General features: G+C 44.2%; 1 protein-coding gene across 1 annotated transcript in view; it reads left to right on the forward strand.

Annotated features, from left to right (window-relative positions):
- Positions 1-12,552: 12,552 nt before the first annotated feature.
- The window catches only part of LOC142200942 (macrophage mannose receptor 1-like), a 92,992-nt gene continuing 82,806 nt past the window's right edge, over positions 12,553-22,738 (forward strand). The window contains exons 1-2 of the mRNA XM_075271688.1: positions 12,553-12,610; positions 20,766-21,158. Of these exons, the coding sequence (XP_075127789.1) occupies positions 12,553-12,610; positions 20,766-21,158 (451 nt within the window). The remainder of the gene's footprint in view (positions 12,611-20,765; positions 21,159-22,738) is intronic.

Here is a 22,738-nt window from a genome sequence, read left to right on the forward strand (position 1 = left end):
AGGGGGAGAACAGCATGACACTGGGGCAGATGAAGGGGGGAGAACGGCATGACACTGGGGCAGATGAAGGGGGAGAACAGCATGACACTGTGGCAAATGAAGGGGGGGAGAACGGCATGACACTGAGGCAGATGAAGGGGGAGAATAGCATGACACTGGGGTGGATGGAGGGGGGAGAACAGCATGACACTGGGGCAGATGAAGGGGCGAGAACGGCATGACACTGGGGCAAATGAAGGGGGAGAGAACGGCATGACACTGGGGCAAATGAAGGGGGGAGAATGGCATGATACTGGGGCAGATGAAGGGGGGGAGAATGGCATGACACTGGGGCAGATGAAGGGGGGGAGAATGGCATGACATTGGGGCAGATGAAGGGGGGAGAACGGCACGACACTGGGGCAGAGACGGGGGGACATGAAACTGTGGGCAGATAAAGGGGGAGAATGGCATGAAACTGGGGACAGAGATAGAGGGGGGGGGCATGAAACTAGGGGTAGATGAAGGGTGTATATGAAAATGGGGAGAGATGGAGGGGGGACATATAATTTACGGGTGACTGTAGGAGGATTATACTGTGTGGAATCACATGAAAAATTAATGAGAATGGGCGGAGTCAACATAAAAGTGGGTGGGGCATAACTTGCTGCAGCGCGCTGCGCGTAGGGCCCCGCCAAAGTCAATTGCCCAGGGCCCCGCAAACCCTGGAACGCCACTGATTTCATATCTGTAACAACCCAAAACTTAACCCGCATGGTAAATGTGCTAAATAAAAAATAAAAATACCAGGATGGCTGTACTTTAAAATAGGTAATAATTGGGGTTGGCCGATCTTGAGATTTCAGGATCGCAACGCCAACAAAACAGAAAAATGTTGCAAAAACCTGGTTTCATCAAAAAAATTGTGACTTTTTTTTTTAAATACCTTGTATGGAAGAAAACTTGTGTACAAAATATAATAATTTACCTCATTATGTACGATACTATTTACTGCATGTGTGATAGTAGTATTTCTGTATGGCACTACTATTTCTGAAGTACTGTATATGGGGGCAGCACCATATGAGGTGTAGCAACAGGATGACACTATTAGGGTACCAGTATGGAGGGGACGATGGAGGGTAAGTTCACACTGAGTTTTTTAGTCAGGATTTTGAGGCCGTATTCACCTCAAAATCCTGACCAAAAAGATGGCTCCCATTGAAATCAATTGGCGCCGGTCAGGTGTTTTTTCCGGGAGCCGGTTTGTTCCATCTCCTGGAAAAAGATGCGAGGTGCTCATTCTTCAGGCCGTTTGGCCTCGTGATTCGGCCTGAAGACACTCCCAACTAGGCCCATTCATTGGGCCTAATCCGGAGCGGAGTGCACGGCTATCCGTATTTTGGACTGGAACCTGAGGCGGCCTCCGCCAAAAAACCCTGTGTGAACTTACCCAAAGATGTCTGTTTGCCAAATTCTGCCAATATGATTTATGATTGAAAGAAGTTGTCATGGTGGTCCGGACTGAATGGTGAGTCCACCTATTTTGAATCCCAGGTCTCTTATAGTCTATGGGGTCTGTGTGGTTTCTTAGGTAACCGCTTTTTAATGCTTATAGGTTTCTGTTTGGAGGGTCCCCAAGCGGAAACCCAAACGCTGATGTGAACTAGGCTTAATTTGTTAAAAAAATCTAGTGATTGAGTCCTAAGAAAGTAACTATGTAACAAACTATACATCTAAATTATTATAAAACACTATCTTTTCTGACCCACCCAAAATTGGTCACAACTCCACGGCCCTGACCTCCAGGTTCCCTTTCTGGTGCGTCAGCGATGACATCATTGACCACCACTTGGCATTGGCATTCACCCAATTCCTGGCCTCAGTAGTCACATGCCGTAGTTGGTCACATCACGGCCACAGGGCTACAATCTCTGCAGCCGCAATGTAAAAGCCCTCCGTACCTGGCTGCAGTACCAAAAAAGAAAATAGAAGCCCATTGTTCGAACTAAAGGTTGTTGGGGTATAACACTCTTTATGTACTAATAACCATTGGCGATTCCACAAGCCTTGTGATCAGCTGATCATCTAGGAACGTCTACTCATAAAACCTGTTCTTGTAAAGCCAGGCAAAACTTGATGTTGTACCTAAGTTCTTGTTTAGGACCATACAGTGTGAGTTACTAAGTTTATTACATTTCTACATATTTGTAGATGATAAGGACCAAATGATATAAGTCTACCAGTAATATCTTGTATGACTCAATATGAGTACGACTGTGAAAAACATCTCCACGTCCCCAACACCCCCCTTGTCCGCAACCCTTTAGCTTCTCTACCAGCCACATGTGGTTGGTTTCCCCTTTCCTCCAGTTGTTTCCTATATTGCAGACTTCCCTAAACAGAATATAAAATCCCCTGGAAGTTTCTTTCTAATATCTGCAGCTAAAGCGAGTCTGATATAAACAATATATTCAAAAAGTTTACAAAAGTAAGAGTAACTTCACACTATGTGTAATGTACACGTGGGAAAGGCTATTGGTGATGCGCACCTCTGTAGTCCTATACATCAGGAATAAGAGAGAAATCGGGGGGGGGGGAGAGGATCTGGGACATGGACTGTACATGGACTGACAGCTTCTGTGCATGGACTGGTATTGGGAGAGCTGTCAATCACTTTGGGGGCAGAGTACTATTTTGTCTTCAGAATTCCCACTCCAAATCACATAACTTCTCTCTGCCGTATAAGCTAATGTATATCACAAAGCTCAGTTTCTTTCATGCTATCTCACCCTTCTCTTAGATAATATTAGCAATCCTTCACACTTACCCGGCGGCTGCGTAGCTTTTCATTGAAGGCAGAGTTGTAGGCCTCATCTTCAGTGCGCATGTGCCAGAGCTTGGGTACGTGCGCAGTAAGTCTCAGTTGTACTTACTTGGCTTCAGTGAACTGTTCAGGAACCAGAAGCAGCAGAGATGAGTCCGATCAGATTTATCAGACTCCCCTTTATATATATATATATATATATATATACAGTCCTATGAAAAAGTTTGGGCACCCCTATTAATCTTATTCATTTTTAGTTCTAAATATTTTGGTATTTGCAACAGCCATTTCAGTTTGATATATCTAATAACAGATGGACACAGTAATATTTCAGGATTGAAATGAGGTTTATTGTACTAACAGAAAATGTGCAATATGCATTAAACCAAAATTTGACCAGTGCAAAAGTATGGGCACCTCAACAGAAAAGTGACATTAATATTTAGTAGATCCTCCTTTTGCAAAGATAACAGCCTCTAGTCGCTTCCTGTAGCTTTTAATCAGTTCCTGGATCCTGGATAAAGGTATTTTGGACAAACAATTCAAGTTCAGTTAAGTTAGATGGTCGCCGAGCATGGATAGCCCGCTTCAAATCATCCCACAGATGTTCAATGATATTCAGGTCTGGGGACTGGGATGGCCATTCCAGAACATTGTAATTGTTCCTCTGCATGAATGCCTGAGGATTTGGAGCGGTGTTTTGGATCATTGTCTTGCTGAAATATCCATCCCCGGCGTAACTTCAACTTCGTCACTGATTCTTGAACATTATTCTCAAGAATCTGCTGATACTGAGTGGAATCCATGCGACCCTCAACTTTACCAAGATTCTCAGTGCCGGCATTGGCCACACAGCCCCAAAGCATGATGGAACCTCCACCAAATTTTACAGTGGGTAGCAAGTGTTTTTCTTGGAATGCTGTTTCTTTTTGGACGCCATGCATAACGCCTTTTTTTATAACCAAACAACTCAATTTTTGTTTCCAAAATGAAGCTGCCTTGTCCAAATGTGCTTTTTCATACCTTAGGCAACTCTATTTGTGGCGTACGTGCAGAAACGGCTTCTTTCTCATCACTCTCCCATACAGCTTCTATTTGTGCAAAGTGCGCTGTATAGTTGACCGATGCACAGTGACACCATCTGCAGCAAGATGATGCTGCAGCTCTTTGGAGGTGGTCTGTGGATTGTCCTTGACTGTTCTCACCATTCTTCTTCTCTGCCTTTCTGATATTTTTCTTGGCCTGCCACTTCTGGGCTTAACAAGAACTGTCCCTGTGGTCTTCCATTTCCTTACTATGTTCCTCACAGTGGAAACTGACAGGTTAAATCTCTGAGACAGCTTTTTGTATCCTTCCGCTGAACAACTATGTTGAACAATCTTTGTTTTCAGATCATTTGAGAGTTGTTTTGAGTAGCCCATGATGCCACTCTTCAGAGGAGATTCAAATAGTAGAACAACTTGCAATTGGCCACCTTAAATACCTTTTCTCATGATTGGATACATCTGGCTATGAAGTTCAAAGCTCACTGAGGTTACAAAACCAATTTTGTGCTTCAGTAAGTCAGTAAAAAGTAGTTAGGAGTATTCAAATCAATAAAATGATAAGGGTGCCCATACTTTTGCACCGGTCAAATTTTGGTTTAATGCTTATTGCACATTTTCTGTTAGTACAATAAACCTCATTTCAATCCTGAAATATTACTGTGTCCATCAGTTATTAGATATATCAAACTGAAATGGCTGTTGCAAACACCAAAATATTTAGAACTAAAAATGATTAAGATTAATAGGGGTGCCCAAACTTTTTCATAGGACTGTATATATATATATATATATATATATATACATACAGTACAGACCAAAAGTTTGGACACACCTCCTCATTCAAAGAGTTTTCTGTATTTTCATGACTATGAGAATTGTAGATTCACACTGAAGGCATCAAAACTATGAAGTACCACATGTGGAATTATATGCTCAACAAAAAATTGTGAAACAACTGACAATCTGTCTTATATTCTCGGTTCTTCAGAGTAGCAACCTTTTGCTTTGATTACTGCTTTGCACACTCTTGGCATTCTCTTGATGAGCTTCAAGAGGTAGTCACCTGAAATGGTCTTCCTACAGTCTTGAAGGAGTTCCCAGAGATTCTTAGCACTTGTTGGCCCTTTTGCCTTCACTCTGCGGTCCAGCTCCCCCAAACCATCTCCATTGTGTTCAGGTCTGGTGACTGTGAAGGCCAGGTCATCTGGCGTAGCCCCCCATTACTCTCCTTCTTGGTCAAATAGCCCTTACACAGCCTGGAGGTGTTTGGGGTCATTGTCCTGTTGAAAAATAAATGATGGTCCAACTAAACGCAATCTGGATGGAATAGCATGCCGCTGCAAGATGCTGTGGTAGCCATGCTGGTTCAGTATGACTTCAATTTTGAATAAATCCCCAACAGTGTCACCAGTAAAGCAAGAGAATGCCAAGAGTGTGCAAAGCAGTAATCAAAGCAAAAGGTGGCTACTTTGAAGAACCGAGAATATAAGACAGATTTTCAGTTGTTTCACACGTTTTAGTTAAGTATATAATTCCACATGTGATAATTCATAGTTTTGATGCCTTCAGTGTGAATCTACAATTATCGTAGCCATGAAAATACAGAAAACTCTTTGAATGAGAAGTTGTGTGCAAACTTTTGGTCTGTACTGTCTATATATTATTTATGATTTTATTGTAGTAATATTTTTGTCAAACCCTCTGACCCTCACTAACCTTCCGTAACTGATTCATCTTTTTTCTATAGAACTAAATATTGTATGTCCTGTGTAGAATAGTTTCAATTCTTTTCAGTTTCCCATGAAATGAATGGCAAGTTTCACAATATGTAAAAACGTAAATGACTGTCATATTGATACATCTTATACCAACCCCAACTGTGGTTTATATGTTGATAACTCAGAAAATAAGGAAATAGTATAGTCTCATGAACAAAATGGTAACAATGTCTTGAATAGAGATGAGCGAACACTGTTCGGATCAGCCGATCCGAACAGCACGCTCCATAGAAATGAATAGAAGCACCTGTGACGCCGGCCGGACGCCGGCAAAGTCAGCGTCACAGGTGCTTCTATGCATTTCTATGTGAGCGTGCTGTTCGGATCGGCTGATCCGAACAGTCTTCGCTCATCTCTAGTCTTGAACTTTTGACTTTCAGGCTCCATACCTCACCATTCAGGATACCCACATATAACTCAGCATTGAGACCACCATCAATACTGGTCATGTATCCAACACCTTTGGCTTTGAAACAACCCAATATCATCACTTCCTCCACCAACCTTGATAGTTCCTACAATTTTTCAATCCATTAGCCCTCCATTACCTTGTTTCTTCCAGATCCACTTCTACCCACATGAGCCAAGTATTTTAACTTTTATCACATTGCTCCAAATCACCCGCTTCCAATCTTCTACTCTCCACTTTTCATAATTTTTTTGCAAATTCGAGCCAAAGTTTCCTATGACAATGTTGAAGTTGAGGCTTCTTCACCATTTTTTGGGCCACCACTTCAAACTTGTGTAATCGGCATCACACGGTGCTTGCATGGACGCCTGTGATCTCACTATTACAAAGTACACAAGCCACCTCCACTGCCATGTTTGTCGCAACAGAACTGATAGATCTTGTGATGAGCTGACCTGTTGACTCCAATATTTTGCCTGGACGTTCACTTCTTGGCTTTTGAATGGATGGGCTTCATTTCATATTCTTCCAACTGTCCTGGCACTCACATGATGCAATTTGGCCAAGAAACCACTCAATCAATAAGCTATTTCTGTTTTCTTGGGAAATCTTCTTCATGGCTGATTCTCTATGTGAACCAGTGATCTTTCATTGGGGAATCAATTTAATAAAACCCTGAACTATTAGGAAATGTGATAATAAGTTGTAATTTGTAATATACAAGAAGAAAAACCACCAGGAGTGCACCTGCATAAGCTTTCCTGTTCTGTGCAAAATCACGGCCGCAAAATAACGCAATGTATACGATCCAGGCTCCCATTGAAATCAATGGGAGCTTTTACGGCACTCAAAATCTCACACGCCGTATACGTGCCAGGTCACGCAGCACGTTACTCCATGTGAATGGACCCTAAGGCTGAATCCCCATGTTGTGGAAGCACAGCTTTTTTTTTTGTTGCAGATTTTGTTGAGGTTTTTCGGGCCAAAGCCAGGAATGGATTAACCAGAAGGGATAAGTATTAGAGATGAGCGAACAGTGAAATATTCGATATTCATTTTGAATAGCCGCTCAATATTCAACTATTCGAACGAATATCGAACCCATTATAGTCTATGGGGGGAAAAATGCTTTGTTTCAGGGGAACCCACTCTTCGACTCAGGAGAGTCACCAAGTCCACTATGACACCTCAGGAAATGATGCCAACACCTCTGGAATGCAACAGGGGAAGCATGCCTGGGGACATCTAACATGCCCAAGTCACTGTATTACGCCACTCATAATGCCATAATAAGAATTGAGCGGGAGCTGACTTTTTCCCATAGGAATGCATTGACCAGCGTTGATTGGCCGAATGCCATACAGAGTATGGCATTCGGCCAATCAATGCTGGTTCTGCCGGAGGCTCATTTGTGAGGAGGCGGATTCTAAGATCGGTCCACAGCAGTCTCCATTGTGGTCCGATCTCAGGTATAGCAAAGTTGATACAGCTCTGCTACACATGAGATGCAGTAGAGCTGGCTGTGCTCTGAGCTCTGCTACACCTGAGATGCAGCAGAACTGACTGTGCACTGAACCCTGCTACATCTGAGATGCAGCGCATTTGGCCAATCAATGCTGGTCAATGCATTCCTATGAGAAAAAGTCAGCTCCCGCGTAACGCAAGCTGACAGGGATCCCGACGAGATAGAGCCCCAAAGAGCTGTGTGAGTAACATTCCCCCCTAAATAAAGGTAATCCCTAGCTAACCCTGCCTGTACATCTATCCCTGTCTCACAGTCACATAGTTCACAGTCTCATATGAACCGGATCTGAAATCCACTATTCGTTTAAATTGGAGGTCACCTGATTTAGCCAGCCAATTACTTTTTCCGATTTTTTTTTTCCAATGACTACGTTGTCGTAGTTCCTGACCCACCTCTGCTGCACAGTTATTGGTGCAAAAAAAGTGCCAGGGAAGGTGGGAGGGGATACAAATTTTTTGTGCATTTTCCGCATGGTATTCGATTGGATTTGATTGGTATTCAATATTGGAATATCAATTCGATCGAACGCCGTTCGCTCATCTCTAATAAATATAAGAACTTCCAGTATATCTCCCATTCCTTTTGTAGCCACTCCTGACTTTGGCTCCAAAAAATGCAGCAAAATTTGTAACAAAAAAAGTTGTGTTTCCGCAATGTGGGGCTTCAGCCTAAGACTTGATTTGGGAAAATCTCTGAAAATTAGTTTTGTTTTGAGTTCAGATGGTTTGGTCCAAAGATTTTTTTTTGGGTAAAACAAGTTCAGACAGAATCGTAAGTGATATTATATTCTGGGGACACTTTAGACCCCAGAGTATAATAGGTGTAGGCCCAAGGGTGATGTAAAAAACAACAATTATATTAACCTTCCCTCACCCCTTCTGGACCTCCTCACAGTGTCCATGGGGCTCTCTGGGTTCTGCTCTGGGTGACATCACTGCTAAGGCCTGTGATTGGTCCTTAGAGGTCACATGATGCTAAGCCACTCCAAAGAAGAATAATTTCACTTCTAGTTTGTGGCAACAAAACCTCCAAAGCTTTGGGTTCGGGACTAACCTGAAACTTAAGAATATAAGAGTCGAATTTGGCTTATTATGAATCGGTTTGCCAATCTCCAGTTGACTCCCACATGTGTAGCACTTGGTCAAACCAATGTTTTATCTTTTCAGTCCTTCACTTCGGTTTTAGATCCACCATTTTGGGTCATGCCTCAAATCTTTTGTTACAGGACAGTAGATGAGCGTCACAGCCTTATAAAATGCAACTATATTTGTTAAAAATACACAGCAATTCTATATTTATCACCACAATCACTGGATGCCAGTGGGTTTTCAAGGCTGTTGGGCGCTTAAAGGGGATGTGTAGTTAAGGATATTTATCCTATATCCACAGGATGGGGGATAAGCTTCTGATCGCTGGGGGCCTGACTTCTGAGTCTCTCAGCAATCAAGAGGAAGGGAAACCAAAATGTTCTTGTGAATGGAGAACTTGCACAACCAGTGCTCTGTTCATGCTATGGGGCTGCTGAGAGCTGCTGGCATCACCTACACCCAGTGGAAGAGAATGGAGCTTAGATAAGTGCACTCGTGCTCCATTCACCCTTACACCAACAGCAATCAGACACTTAACAGTCTATTCCCACCTTTGCAACCATGTTTTTTTTTGTTTTTTTTTAAATGCATCTAAAATTTTAAAAAATTACATTTGCAAATATTAAATGCAGCTTTCGGGTTCACTATCCCTTGTTCTGTGAATAGGGGATGTGTCCTTAATGGCACAACCTCATTAACATAGGCCTCCTGCATCAGCCATACAGTGTTGGCCAAAAGTATTGGCACCCCTGCAATTCTGTCAGGTAATACTCATTTTCTTCCAGAAAATGATTGCAATTACAAATTCTTTGGTATTATTATCTTCATTTAATTTGTCTTCAATGGAAAACCACAAAAAGAATTGTCAAAAAGCCAAATTGGATATAATTCCACAGCAAACATAAAAAAAGGGGTGGACAAAAGTATTGTCACTGTTTGAAAAATCATGTGATGCTTCTCTAATTTGTGTAATTAACAGCACCTGTTACTTACCTGAGGCACCTAACAGGTGATGGCAATAACTAAATCACACTAGCAGCCAGTTGAAATGGATTAAAGTTGACTCAACCTCTGTCCTGTGTCCTTGTGTGTACCACATTGAGCATGGAGAAAAGAAAGAAGAACAAAGAACTGTCTGAGGACTTGAGAAGCAAAATTGTGAGGAAGCATGAGCAATCTCAAGGCTACAAGTCCATCTCCAAAGACCTGAATGTTCCTGTGCCTACCGTGCGCAGTGTCATGAAGAAGTGTAAAGCCCATGGCACTGTGGCTAACCTCCCTAGATGTGGACGGAAAAGAAAAAATGACGAGAGATTTCAACGCAAGATTGTGCGGATGGTGGATAAAGAGCCTCGACTAACATCCAAACAAGTACAAGCTGCCCTGCAGTCCGAGGGTACAACAGTGTCAACCCGTACTATCCGTCGGCGTCTGAATGAAAAGGGACTGTATGGTAGGAGACCCAGGAAGACCCCACTTCTTACCCAGAGACAGAAAAAAGCCAGGCTGGAGTTTGCCAAAACTTACCTGAGAAAGACAAAAACGTTTTGGAATAAATTAAGATATTAATACCAAAGAGTTTGTGCTTGCAATCATTTTCTGGAAGAAAATGAGTATTATCTGACAGAATTGCAGAGGTGCCAATACTTTTGGCCAACACTGTATACACAGTCCAGTCACATTAATGTGACCACCTGTCAAAATTCAGAATAACCCCCTTTGGCAGAGCGGACCACTGTGAGACGTGCAGGAAGAGAGGGGATGCTGTGATGATGTCACTGGGATGTTGAGCCATGCCGACTCCAGTGCCGTGGCCAGCTGTGCTAGGTTACGCGGTTGAGCATCCATGGCGCGAGCAACCCGATCGAGGTGGTCCCAAAAATTCTCGATTGGGTTCAAGTCCAGGGAATTTGCTGGCCAAGGGAGTACGGTAAACTCATCCTGGTGCTCCTTGAACCACGCACGTACACTGCGAGCTTTATGACATGTTGCATTGTCCTGCTGGTAGATGCCATTTTCCTGAGGAAAAACAAATCGCATGTGAGGTTGAACATGGTCCGCAGGGATAGATGCATACTTGTGTTGATCCATCGTGCCTTTCACAATAATGAGTGCACCCAGATGGCTGATGACACGCGCCTTCTGCCATTGGTTATTTAATGTTGACTTCAAAAGTAGGAGCTGGTCACATTAATATGACTGGACTATGTATAAGCTATAAGGCAAGATTCACACAACCGTGCTGTTTTTCATGGACCTAATGTTTACTGATTGTTTACTCAATGACAGTGAATAATAGCCGTAAATGCCATTTTAAAGCCCATGATGGATGTATTCACACTATCCTTCTCCAATCCTAAATACTCTAATCTCCAGAATCACCATATTGTATGTGTATATATCATTTCCTATTGTATTCTGACTGTCTGAGACCCTATCAGTCTAATCTTTCCCCCAAAATGGACACAATCTTTATCATCTTGGACTATTAATGGTATGTTCACATGGCGGAATTTGCATTCCACGTGTAAACATTCCGTGCAGCTAACCATGACTGCCATGACTTTAATAGTCAATGAATGTCTGTAAAAAGCTTTACATACCATGGTATATAGCAGGGATAGGGAACCTTTGGCTCTCCAGCTGCTGTGAAACTACAACTCCCATCATGCTCCATTCACTTCCATGGGAGTTCCAAGAACAGCAGAGCAAGTATGCATGTTGGGAATTGTAGTTTTGCAACAGCTGGAGAGCCGTACGTTCCCTACCCTTGGTATATAGCATAAACATCTGATTGGTGGAAAACATCTCATGTATGCTGTGAGAAGGTGACTGGTAAAATTCTGGAAGGTCGCTATATCTCCCCCAGACTCCTCACTTATGTGTGAAGTGAGGCTACAACACAGATGTCTGTAACAAAGCCTCAACTGCATACCTCCCAACTTTTGAAGAACTGAAAGAGGGACATGTCCCTTCCATCTCTGCCCCCAGATTCATGTTCCCCCATCTCTTCCCCCAGATTCATGTCCCCACATCTCTGCCCCCAGTGTCATGCCGTCCTCTCCATCTCTGCCCCCAGTGTCATCCCAGCCTAGAGAAAATTGATTTGGTTTAAGTGAGAGGCTGAGAAATTTGACAAGACCTCTGTTCTGGGCGGTTCCTGGGGGAGAGCGGAGGAGCCGGGTTCTGTCCTAACTCACTGCAAACTGCTTAGAGACCAGTCTGAACTGTTGCCTGTTACTGTGCTCCGTATTGACCGTGTGGCTGAAGCAAGCTACATGTACAGTTAGGGTGTTTGCTGTAAAGTTAGAAGCTCAGACGAGCAGGATTTCTGTTATTGTTTTACCTGAAGTTAAGGCTTATTTTTGTTTTGCTGCTATGTAAAATAAACGTACAGGGTAAAAGCTGTTTGCACCTGAATTTTTGTGTTTGTCTCTGATTGTCTGGGTCCACTGCTGCTACCACTGAGCCTTTCCTCCCATAATCCCCATACGTGGTGGCCACAAGGATTTGGATATTTACAGCCACTTAATTCTGCTTATCAGAACACTGTAGATACAAATATGGGAAGTCATTGCGCTTTACCCTTTTTTCTATAAATTTAATTTTAAAAGTGACTCAGACATCAAATTACAAAATATTTCCAAAGAACTCATGAGCTGACTAAGAGGTGTGCCCCATACTGGAGGATCGTAACTTTTTTTTTTTATGGTATGATGTAATAATAGTGAAGTGAAATTACTGTAGATTATGTGTGTTCTTAGGACTGGGAGGTCCTGTTAGGTCCCATGTGACCATATAAACCTTCATTATATATAGACCACATTGACCTCTAGTAGGACTTGCTCACTGCAGAGATATCCATACAACATTACTGGACAGAATAATGCGATATATACAATGACTGTCTCCATATTACTCACACTTCTATACCTTATGTGGCCGGCTGGTCTGCTGGGTAAGTTACACTGTACTTACATGTCCTAGGGTGCGGGTTATAGATATGTCTGGACATATAGGCAGCCTATATATATGTCCCATGGGGTGATTGGGGGTGTAGGTCACTAGGGTATCCCACCAACGTCTGATAGGTAGGTGACCGACTGCTGTTTGGTGGAGCCCCCCATGCAGAGCTACTTTGCTCTAGTATTCGGAGTAGTTCGCAGTAGTAAGACCCCATTACTGGAACATTGGTGACATACGGTATTTCAATATCTATCCTGAGACAATCTAATGAAGTAAACAGGTTTTTATCAAACACTACACGTTATTTTTCCTATCTGGGCGCATTCACATGATGTAACGCGGCACTGATTCTTGCACGATAACTTGTGTAAGAATCAGCGTTGCAAAACAGAATCCAATTGACTTCAATGTGTTACACGCGTTAAACGGAACTCATTGAAGTCAATGGGATTCTGTTCTGCATAAGTTCTTCTGTATAAGTTCCTCGGGGTTTAGAAATCTCTGCTTGCTTCCATTCAGTAGGGACCTTCATAGTTTACTGGTCATGTGATGGACATACAGGTGCAGGACTCGTCACAGGAAACAGCTCTAATAAGTGTAACAAGCCGAGCACCTGTGTGTCCATCACATAATAGGACTGATTTGTATATACTGTATACTCATATACTCATATACTGCAGAACCTCATGATATGCACCTCAGCTGCTGCAGAACATCATTATACAATTCTGATCTGCTGTAGACCTTCTTTTTCAAAATAAGAGTTTCACACCAATTTGTGCTGGGCAGGAATCTAGGCATGGGTACAGGTGTTAAACATGGGTACAGGTACTAGACAGAGGTGTAGGTACACCAAATGATTATAGGTTCTAGACATGGGTACAAGTAATAGATATGGATAGAGGTACTAGAAATAAGTGCAGGAGCCAGATATGGTAATAGGTACGAGAACTGGGTACAGGTGTTAGATATGAGTACAGATGCTAGGGGTAGGTTCAGGTACTAGACATAAGTACAAATACTAAACAAGTGCAAGGTGGATGCAGGTGCTAAATAGAGATGAGTGAACAGTGTTCTATAGAACACATGTTCGATCGGATATCACGCTATTCGCCATGTTCGAATCGAATCGAACACCGTATGGTAAACTGACTAAAAACTCGATTCCCCTCCCACCTTCCCTGGCGCTTTTTTTCCACCAATAACAGCACAGGGAAGGTGGGACAGGAACTACGACAATAGGGACATTGAAAAAAAATTTGAAAAAACCCATTGGCTACTGAAAACATGTGACCTCTGATTCATAAGAACAGCGCCGCCCAGCTTTCCGTCATTCTGAGCTTTCACTTGGTCACAGACGGAGGTCTTAGTCCATTTAGATAGGGATTAGATTCTGCTAGGCAGGGATAGGATAGGATAGGAAGGAGAAGAAAACCAACAACTCTTTTAAGAGCTACATTGAAGGGAGAATCCAAAAAAATGATTGTCATAGTGTCTACCCACTAACGCTAACGTGGGATTCACAGGCTGCATCAGCGCTACACAGCTTTCCGCGGTGGGGATAATACTAAGTGGGATACACTGAACGTGTATTCTCACATACCCTATATACCCTTAATCCACGTCCTAACAGTGTACCCCCCAGAACTAACTGGCATACACTGAAATGCTCAGCCCATAGAATGTGGATTAAGGGTATATAGGGTATGACAGTGTGCCCCTACACCCCCTCGCACCTAACTTGGTATATTCACCTGGGTTGTCAGTGTTAATTCCCCAAATAATTTGGGGATACATACACCCTACATCTCAGGCTCTTGCCATATTCACCCAGGTTGTCAGTGCAAATTCTCCAAATAATTTGGGGATACCTTCATTTAAAATTTCTGGGTATTGGCATATTCACCTGGGTTATTAATGTTAAATCCCCAAATTATTTGGGGATACATACATGTAAAATTTCTGGGTATTAGCATATTCACCTGGGTTGTCAGTGTCAATTCCCTAAATAAATTGGGGCCTTCATACCAATATATATACACCCAATTAGTGTAATTCGTAGAGGGATCGGAGAGGACAGGTCTGTGGTTGGTCAGGTACGCACGCAACATGCGCCTATACTTTTCCCTCATGATGACACTAGGCCCCTAACTGGCAGTAGTTTGGGCAGGGAGAGAGGGGGGGGGGGAAACATTAACGTGTACCAGACCTTGTACAGTGTTCCCCTGGTGGTTGTGCAGTGGATGGAAGTTGTGAGCCTCATGGAGGAAATATCCTCTCTGACGCCCAAGAGGGTTTACGGAAACATTCCCATCATATTCTGCACCAGTTGCTTGTGCCAATTATTTTTGCAATTTTTTTTCCTCTCCCCTAATATAACAAAGGAACAGACATTAGACCTATACCAGGGGTCGAGGCTTGCAAAAATCCAGTATTAGCTCTTCATGATGTGAACTATGCCTTTGTCTCTTGAAAAGCAACCCAACATGAAGTCAGCCATGTGTGCCAGTGTGTTACTTGGCATGACTTTGCTGCCCCCAACTGTAAGGGTCACTCTCCATTTCCTCCATTTTCCACTCCCCTTCACACCATCTGTGGTGAAGCAATGGGATGCACTGAAGTGCACCCTCAAGCCTCGTGTGGGACAGGGACATCAAATGCCACTCCATCCCCCTCGTCTTCCTCCGCCAGCCAACGGTGCGAAGATGAGAGGAGTGTGCTCTGAATGTTTTCTGCCTAGCAGAGGCTACTTCTCACTTACGTAAATGGCCACACATTTTGACCAGTATATCAGGCACAATGGTGTAGGTTTCAAAGAACCATTGCACCAACAAGTTGAAAACGTGGGCCATGTGTGGACCGTGTTTGAGTCTGGCAAGCTCCAGATCTGCTAGAAGGTTCCGGCCATTATCACAGATGCAAAAATGCCAGACCCCAGGTGTAGCAGGGAAAAAAACATTGCCATCTCAGCCAGGATGGCATCCCTGACCTCGGAGGCACTGTGCTGTCTGTCCCCCAAGCTGATGAGCTTCAGCACGTCCTTCTGACATCTCCCCACGCCAGTGTTACAGCGTTTGCCGCTAATTTATTTGTTATGTGCTGTGCTATAAAAGAAGGTAGCACACTCTGTGGAGTTATTGAGCTTGAAAAAGTGCAACCTAGCACGAAACGGCTGTCGCTCAGCTCAGAGTGTGCCTCCTCCCGTACCAACATGTGTGTTTTTTTATCCTGGAAATGAAAAATAAAGTCTGAATTTTATGCAGCTGGGTGAGTGCCAAGTACATTTCTTCTACCTTTGTGCTGTACTTCAGCCTGCAATGAAAAGCCTGGGAGATGTGGAGTGGCTAGGAAGAGGCGCATGATGGTGCAGGCCAAAAGGGCGGATGGGGGTGAACTCCCCAATGTGTCAGAGACAGATATGTAGGTGTCCTTGCATCATATCCTTGCACCATACTTGGCTTTGGACTTTCATTTTGTGCCAAAAAGTGGTTAAGACAGCGATCCCTCAGCTAATCCCGTTACACCATCCATTGCCAAATGCAGCACTAAAGTTACCATCTCTGGAAGTGGTACAAATTGTTTTGCTGCATTTAGCCATGCTGGATGCTATGCTAACTTAATACAGTTGGTTGCTCCAGGGTTCTCTTACAGCACATTGCCAAGAGAACTCATATGTGTTTTTCATCACTGAGGCCACATCCTCTGAGATGCCAAGGGAACTTGATAGGAGTTGTGTATTGCCGAAAAACTTATAAGAAAATAAGTATAGGGCACAGAGGTATTGGAGAGGACAGAGCTGGTGTCGGCCAGGTACTCCCACTACATGCGCCTATACTTGTCCCTCCTGGTGACAGTAGGCCCGAGTGGCAGTAATTTGGCCAGAGGGGGCCATTAACGTGTCCCAGACCTAGGAATAAGTCTTGCAACAGGGTACAGTTTTGCATGCCTTTGCCTCTACCCACCGTTTTTGCTGCTTAGCTTCCCTCCACATCTACACTGCTTTCGCCCCTAGACATCACCCCAGTTTATGCCTCTGCTTCTACCCAGCTTTTTTGTTGATTTAGCTTCCCTCCACATCTACACTGCTTTCGCCCCTAGACATCACCCCTGTCCATGTGGGGTCGGTGGCCTCATCGTCCACCAACTCCTCTTCCAATTGCGCACTGTCCCCTTACTGCAAACCGCACATAACCACAGCTTGCCCTGATGGCAACTGTGTCTCATCATCCCCACTGAGGTCTAGAAACATCGGTGGCGGGTCCACAACCACAAAATTGGAAGGAAATGGCGGATGCTCCAGTATTTCTAACACCTGTTCCTGGTGCTCGAGCCTGGTCTGTGCTGTACCCTGCACCCTGCTTAACGCAGCTGCCATATCCGGAGTTGTGATGAGCGCATACTAATGTTTTGTGTCCAGTGCAATGGATGGGATAGGATTTCACATAAGTCTGCCACCCATGGCCACTCATGGTTGAGCAACTGAGGGAGCTGACTTTGATGAACCCTAGGGTTTTGCAGTTGTAACTCCATCAAAGGTCTGTGCTGCTCACACACTCTGCTCAACAGATGATATGTTTAGTTCCAGCGTGTGGAGACGTCGCACAACAGACATTGTTTGGGCAGATACAGGCGTTGTAGGAGTGCATAGAGGCTAGCAGCGGCTACTATAGACTTTCAAAACTATCCGCACAAGTGCAGCACTTTCACCAGTAGCTCGGGAACATTGGGGTACTTATTTAAAAACCGTTGCAGCACTGAGTTAAAAACGTGGCCCAGGCATGGAACATGTTGCAGGCTGCCAAGCTACAGAGCCGATCCCAGGTTCCGGCCATTATCACACATGACAACATGCCTGGGCCCAGGTGCAGTGACAAAAACGAGGATGGCATGACCCACTTTGTACGCAGTGTGCTGTCTGGCCCCAAAGCTGAAGAGCTTCTGCAGGGCCTGCTGATATCTCCCTACGCCAGTATTGCAGCGTTTCCAGCTCGTAGCTGGGGTCCACTTAACGGCGGAGGAGGAGGGTGGTGTTTCAGCCCTCCTCCCAGGAATGTTGTGTGGGGAGACAAGTCAGTCCACCACATTTTGCGACCCGGTCCCCGCCTCAACTACATTCAACCAGTTTGCCAAGATTGAAAGGTACTGTCCCTGTCTGCATGCACTTGTCCATGCGTAGGTGGTCAAGTGGAACTTTGTGCAAAGCGCTGAACTTAGGGACCGCCTCATGTTTGGGGAAAAGTGCTGGTGAAAGGTGTGGACGGCACAGTGAGGTGGTGCAGAAACCAGCAGGCCCAAAAACGGCAGTTTCCACAAGCCGGAACGCCAACATCTCCTGGGCCAGAAGTTTTAAGATGAGGCTGTTGAAGCCTTAGGTTGTGGGTGGGTTGCGCTGTACTTTAGCCTGGAATGAAAGGCCTGGGAGATGGGGAGTTGCTGGGAAGAGGTGCATGATGGCGCAGGCAAAAGGAGAAGTGGCAGGAAAAGGGGAGGATGAGGGTGAACTCCCCAAAGTGTCAGAGTTAGATTTGGAGGTGACCTGGATGGTGGTATGGACTGCAGCGCCAGCACTGTCAACAGTGGGAGAGGCAGTGGCCGCAATGCCAGATGACGATTGTCCTGCGCTTGCTGTCACCCACTGAGCCCAGGGCTTGCTTTACAAATGACGGCACATGACAGAGGTGGTAAAGTTGCTCTTTTTAAAGCCCCTACTCAGTTTAGCATTGCAAAGTGTGCAAACCACACTCAGTTTGTCCTCCACCTATACATTTACAAATTATCTCCCCCCTCGAGGAACGTGGCCTCGATGGCGGACTTTTTCTAAGGAGGCTAGAAAAGAGAGCATCTTGGGCCTTGCTGGCTCAGGCCTGGCTGGCTCAGGCCTAGCTTCTGTCAAGAAGCTGTCCTGTGACTCTGGACATGCCTCTGCCTCTAGCCACCTTTTTCCCTGTTTAGCTTGCCTCCACATCCACACTGCTTTTGCCCCTAGACATCACCCCAGTCCATGCCTCTGCTTGTATCCCCAGTTTTTGCTGCTTAGCTTGCCTCCACATCCACACTGCTTTTTCCCCTAGACATCACCCCTATCCATGCCTCTGCCTCTAGCCATAACTCTGCAACCCATGGAAACTCATGGTGCAGAAACTGAGGGAGCTGACTTTGAGGAACCCTTGGGTTTCGTAGATGGAACTCCATCAAAGGTCTGTGCAGCTCACACCCTGGTCAAGATATGGTATGTAGGGTTTCAGCGTGTGTGGACTACGGACAACAGCCGGTGTTCGGGCAGATGTGGGCCTTGCTGGAGTGTTTTGAGGCTAGCAGCGGCTAGTGTAGACTTGCGAAAGTGGGTGGCCAAGCGCCGCACTTTCAGCCTTAGCTCCGCTAATTTGGGGTATGATTTTAAAAACCGTTGCACCACTACATTGAACATGTGGGCCAGGCATGGAACGTCTTGGAGGCTGGCAAGCTCCAGAGCCCTCCAACAAGACAAAAAAGCCTGGCCCCAGGGGCAGCGGGGAAAAATACATTGCCATCTCATCCAGGATGGCATCCCTGACCTCAGAGGCAGTGTGCTGTCTTTCCCCGAAGCTGATGAGCTTCAGCACAGCCTGCTGACGTCTCCTCACGCCAGTGTTGCAGCGTTTCCAGCTCGTAGCTGGGATCAATTTAACGACGGAGGAGGAGGGTGGTGTTTCAGCACTCTTGCCAGGAATAATGGGCGGGGAGAGAAGGCAGGCCACCACAGTTTGTGACCCGGTCCCAGCCTCAACTACATTCAGCCAGTGTGCCGTGATTGAGATGTAGCGTCCCTGGCCGCATGTACTTGTCCACGCGTTGGTGGTCAAGTGGAACTTTATGCAAAGCGCAGAACTTAGGGCCAGCCTGATGTTACGGGACACACGCTGGTGCAAGGCTAAACTCACCCTAAGTGCCAAAAACACTGCTGGTGCAAGGCTCTAATCATGCCAAGGGCCTCAATCTCTGCTGGTTGCTCAGCTTAAGGTCCTGTAACTTTGTTTGGAAGGGCTCATGTTAAGGGCCATAAAAGTGAATTTTGGAAGGTCTTACCACATCACACACACACACACACACACACACACACACATCCACATGACAGTTCAGGGTGAGGACTGAAGGATTTCCCATTGCCTATTCCATCTGTGGTTGTCATGGGGAACGTGATTTAAAGGGGTGGTTGTTAATGTTTGTTGAGCTTAAATTGGGGTTTGTGTCCATCCATTTGGGGAGTAAAGAAGGTTTCCAGGTATTTTCCCACTTTGATAGAGGTTTTTTTGAATGTGTAAAGTGTGTAGTTGTTAGGCTGTGATGTTGGGGTAATAGAGGGTCTTTGGTGTGTTAGATGCCCCCAGACATGCTTCCCCTGCTGTCCCAGTGTCATTCCAGAGGTGTTGTCATCATTTCCTGTGGTGTCATAGTGGACTTGGTGACCCTCCTGAGACGGATTTGGGTTCCCCCTTAATGAATATATGTTCCCCATAGACTATAATGGGGTTTGAAACCCGTTCGAACAGTCGAACAGTGAGCGACTGTTCGAAACGGATTTCGAACCTCGAACATTTTAGTGTTCGCTCATCTCTAGTGCTAAACATGGAAATAAGTACTAGACATGAGTACAGATATTACAAACAGGTACAGGTTTAGTCATGGGAATAGGTACTAGACTTGGGTACAGATGTGAGACATTGGTAACAGAAACAGCAATAGTATATTATGTATCTATTTTCTGACTATATTGCATAGCTAAAACAATGCCAGATTATGACTGTAATATCCTCTTATTTATAGGACTACAGAATGTAAGTAGAGACATCATCACTTCACATGTTCTTGACCTCCCATATCTTACAGACTGGTGGTGATATAATAGGTTATGGAGTTTATGTAACAGTAAATAATAATCTATCACTCCTTACGCCGGACACCTACATACACCTATAGATATGTCCAGTGCACTGAGAGCAGGAGGAGATGTAATAGTCACTGGAACGTCTGGAGGGTGTTACAATACTTTATACTGGTTTATATGGATTACAGACATGTAATAACTAACACCACCTGCAAAGTACCTCCCGTTGTGCCTAGAGATGTCAGATTTGCAAAACTATAAATACATTCATCTCTCTTTTCAGGTGCCAAAACATTATTAATCTACAATGCCCCCGACAAGCGATGTCTACAAGCAGAGGATTCTTCCCTCGTCATGGCTGAATGTAATGAGAATTCTATTAGGCAGAAATTTCAATGGATTTCTGAGGAGCAGCTTATAAATGTAGGGACATCACACTGCCTGTCTGTAGCGTCTATAACAGAAGGGTCAGCAGTGGGGCTGCATACATGTGACGCCAACAGTCACCTCCAGAAATGGCAATGTAATAATGAGACTTTGTTTGGAGTCACCAATGGTGATCTATACATGACCTGCAGAGATAGAAAGAAAATCATCATCTCCAATAGCACAGGAGACGGGAGCCAATGGAGAATCTATTCTACAAAGGAGGATTTATGTAGTAATTCTTATGAAGGTAAGGAGAAGATGGACAAAGATCATGTGGTCAATCTAGTCTGCCTTTGTATTAATTCCCTTATATTGTATAACTCTATATATACAAAGCTCAGCTCCTCTGTCTTAATAATACTGTATAACCCTATATATCACAGAGCTCAGCTTCTCTCCTCCATCATATAACCCTATATATCATAGAGCTCAGCTTCTCTCCTCTATCATATAACCTATATATCATAGAGCTCAGCTTCTCTCCTCTATCATATAACCTATATATCACAGAGCTCAGCTTCTCTCCTCTATCATATAACCCTATATATCACAGATCTCAGTTTCTCTCCTCCATCATATAACCCTATATATCACAGAGCTCAGCTTCTCTCCTCTATCATATAACCCTATATATCACAGAGTTCAGCTTCTCTCCTCTATCATATAACCTATATATCACAGAGCTCAGCTTCTCTCCTCTATCATATAACCCTATATATCACTGAGCTCAGCTTCTCTCCTCTATCATATAACCTATATATCACAGAGCTCAGCTTCTCTCCTCTATCATATAACCTATATATCACAGAGCTCAGCTTCTCTCCTCTATCATATAACCCTATATATCACTGAGCTCAGCTTCTCTCCTCTATCATATAACCTATATATCACAGAGCTCAGCTTCTCTCCTCTATCATATAACCTATATATCACAGAGCTCAGCTTCTCTCCTCTATCATATAACCCTATATATCACAGAGTTCAGCTTCTCTCCTCTATCATATAACCTATATATCACAGAGCTCAGCTTCTCTCCTCTATCATATAACCCTATATATCACTGAGCTCAGCTTCTCTCCTCTATCATATAACCTATATATCACAGAGCTCAGCTTCTCTCCTCTATCATATAACCTATATATCACTGAGCTCAGCTTCTCTCCTCTATCATATAACCCTATATATCACAGAGTTCAGCTTCTCTCCTCTATCATATAACCTATATATCACAGAGCTCAGCTTCTCTCCTCTATCATATAACCCTATATATCACTGAGCTCAGCTTCTCTCCTCTATCATATAACCTATATATCACAGAGCTCAGCTTCTCTCCTCTATCATATAACCCTATATATCACAGAGCTCAGCTTCTCTCCTCTATCATATAACCCTATATATCACAGGGCTCAGCTTCTCTCCTCTATCATATAACCCTATATATCACGGAGCTCAGCTTCTCTCCTCTATCATATAACCCTATATATCACAGAGCTCAGCTTCTCTCCTCTATCATATAACCCTATATATCACTGAGCTCAGCTTCTCTCCTCTATCATATAACCCTATATATCACAGAGCTCAGCTTCTCTCCTCTATCATATAACCCTATATATCACTGAGCTCAGCTTCTCTCCTCTATCATATAACCCTATATATCACATAGCTCAGCTTCTCTCCTCTATCATATAACCCTATATATCGCAGAGCTCAGCTTCTCTCCTCTATCATATAACCCTATATATAAGAGAGCTCAGCTTTTCAGCTTTGGTTTTTCACCCTCTTGTTTTTACTTGTACCGTGTTTCCCAAGAATAATCCCTACTCCATA

This window comes from Leptodactylus fuscus, chromosome 4, assembly GCF_031893055.1.
Source record: "Leptodactylus fuscus isolate aLepFus1 chromosome 4, aLepFus1.hap2, whole genome shotgun sequence".
NCBI lineage: Eukaryota > Metazoa > Chordata > Amphibia > Anura > Leptodactylidae > Leptodactylus > Leptodactylus fuscus.